Source organism: Sinocyclocheilus grahami, unplaced genomic scaffold, assembly GCF_001515645.1.
Source record: "Sinocyclocheilus grahami isolate Dianchi unplaced genomic scaffold, SAMN03320097.WGS_v1.1 scaffold52.1, whole genome shotgun sequence".
Taxonomy (NCBI): Eukaryota; Metazoa; Chordata; class Actinopteri; order Cypriniformes; family Cyprinidae; genus Sinocyclocheilus; species Sinocyclocheilus grahami.
In genome coordinates this window covers 1,284,015-1,286,455 of record NW_015505231.1, presented here as the reverse complement: position 1 = coordinate 1,286,455, position 2,441 = coordinate 1,284,015, and the positions used below count along the sequence as shown (strand labels likewise).

The window sequence follows — 2,441 nt, the reverse complement described above, 5'->3', positions numbered from 1 at the left end:
AACACAAAAGATTATTTATTTTGGAGAATGTTGGTAACCAGACAGCTGACAGTAACCATTGAAAAAAAAGAAATGACTATGGAATCATTGGCTACCATCAACTGTCTGGTTACCAACATTCTCCAAAATAAATAATCTTTTGTGTTCAATAGAAGAAAAAAAAAACTCATATAGGTTTGGACCAACATGAGGGTGAGTAACTGAAGACAAAATTTCATTTTTAAAATAACTTAATTATCTGCTTCACAGATCAGATCACCACGCAAATTCACTAAAGCTGCACATATATGCAGAATTTGATCTATCTTTGCCATAAGGGTGATAGGCAAGGTTTGTGATAACACCTTGTATACTTTCAGTCTCCTAATTGCACATTCAACATGTATCCTTACATTTGCAATCCTGCGGCTACATGTGACTTTTTCTTCTGTCAGCTGCGTTTTGTTGGCGAAGTGAGGAATTATCATATTGACTTGTCTTTCAAACAACAAGTCTCTAATCAAAAAACCCCTGTACACCATCACTTCATCTCCTGGATGGAGATATTCAAGAATGCCAGAATCACATGTGATAAATTTGTCACTACAGCGTCCCCCATATGCTGCAGATATAAACATTACTAGACCACATGGTGCAATAGCCACTAAATACTTGATAGTGTTGCAAGCATAGTAGTGGCTGTACGATTCAGACCTTGAGTCTAGGTTCCCTGGTCTTTGGACTTCACTTTCACTGCAGTCTAAGATACAGGTAACATTGGGATAATGTTGCTTGTATGCCTCTGGTGTTGTGGCCCTGATGGTTTCTTTGGGGAGCCATGGTATCAGATCCTTCAAGACTGCAGCCATGGTGTCAATCCAAAAAGAAATTATCCTGCTCACTTTACTCACTGATATACGGAATCGAATTGCTAGATCTTCTATTAATAGGTTTAATTTCAGCTTCATTAGTGTGAGCAAGATTTGCTGTTCAATTTCGGTCTGGTAAGCCAGATTCTCATGGGGACGCAAAACAGCTACAAGGGTATGAAATGTGTGGAGAGGGAGCCCGGTGTACAGATTTGAGTCATAGTCGTTCATCAGAGTAGGAGGCTTGAATGTATCGCACTGCGTTGACTGGTTTACATAAGTTACAATGTGTTGTCTCTTGATGTAACAATGCTCCTCGAAGATGTGGTCTTCCCACTGTGTTCCAACAGAGGCAACATTTTTAGATGTACAGCTGTGGTCATCAACATCTGATTGCTTGGGACTGGGGACAGATGCAAGACTTTCTTCTACAGGTCTCAGTTCATCCATTCCAGGGTGCTCTTGGTATTTTTACTTTAGCACTAATACACTTTTAATTTTCATTGTATGAAAGACAGAATGCTGACTTTCCACATTTTGTAAACCAAAATGAGTTAATGAACAAAACCTTTATGTATTATTTTGTTAAATGTTGTGATTTGAGCTGCAATATGGTGAACATTTACCCCCCGGTTTCACAGACAAGGCTTAAGCCTAGTCCCAGACTAAAATGTTAGTCTGAGCTGTGTCAACTGAAAGAAACTTGCACTGACTGATCTTAAAATATATCAGTGCCTTTGTTTTGTCTCAAGATGCACACAAGTAATGTGTTTTCTAAGGCACGTTTATGAAAAATAAATTGAACTATGGCCTAAACCAGGTTTAGTCTATGCCCTGTCTGTAAAACCAGGCCTTAAGGTCCTATACTGTTGCAGCTGGTAAAATGATCACAGACCACACTCTGCTGCCAAAATATTTAGTCAATATTTAAGAGAGTGTGCACACTTGGGTAAACACTTTACAAGAACAAACTCAGACCGCTTTGACTAAAGGGGAACAGAGTAAAAACAAAGAATCTTGGATTTAACGTTGGCACTCTCAAAGTGGAGTATTCAAATCTGAATTAAAGTCAGACTCTTATAAAAGATTAATCACGCTGAATAAAACCAACATAACACACGAGTCAGAATAATTCACTTAAAGAGCCGATTCTATAGAGATGTTAAATAAATCAGACTTCACTTGTGATTATCCTATTTGAATCAGACAGTGAAAATACTGCAACAACATTTTGTTTATATATATTTATTATACGTAATAGATATACTTAAATGCTGAATGAAATGCTGGTTTCTTAAAGATGTTTAAGCACACATCATAAGAACTTGGTCGTCCAGACATACTGAAAAGACTGTATCATAAGCTGCATTTCATTTAATTGCGCAAACCTAATAGCACGCTAGCCGTGTAAATAACGTAACGTTAATGAATAATCTCACCTTCGTCCGGACACGTTCGTCGTCTTCTCGTCTTTCTTAATGGACGATCATATCCAAGCCAAAGTTCGGGATATGGATTTTCTGTCGATGGTTGTCTGTCCACAAAGTGGAATGAGCATACATGGATGTTACGGGGCGGACATTTCAAATTAAG

General features: G+C 38.1%; 1 protein-coding gene across 1 annotated transcript; it reads right to left on the bottom strand.

The window, feature by feature from the left end:
• Window positions 1-178: 178 nt before the first annotated feature.
• On the bottom strand, window positions 179-1,304 carry LOC107583327 (uncharacterized). Its single transcript, XM_016269503.1, has one exon. The coding sequence runs from the start codon at window positions 1,296-1,298 to the stop codon at window positions 231-233; it is 1,068 nt and encodes a 355-aa protein (XP_016124989.1). The 5' UTR covers window positions 1,299-1,304; the 3' UTR covers window positions 179-230.
• Window positions 1,305-2,441: the final 1,137 nt, after the last annotated feature.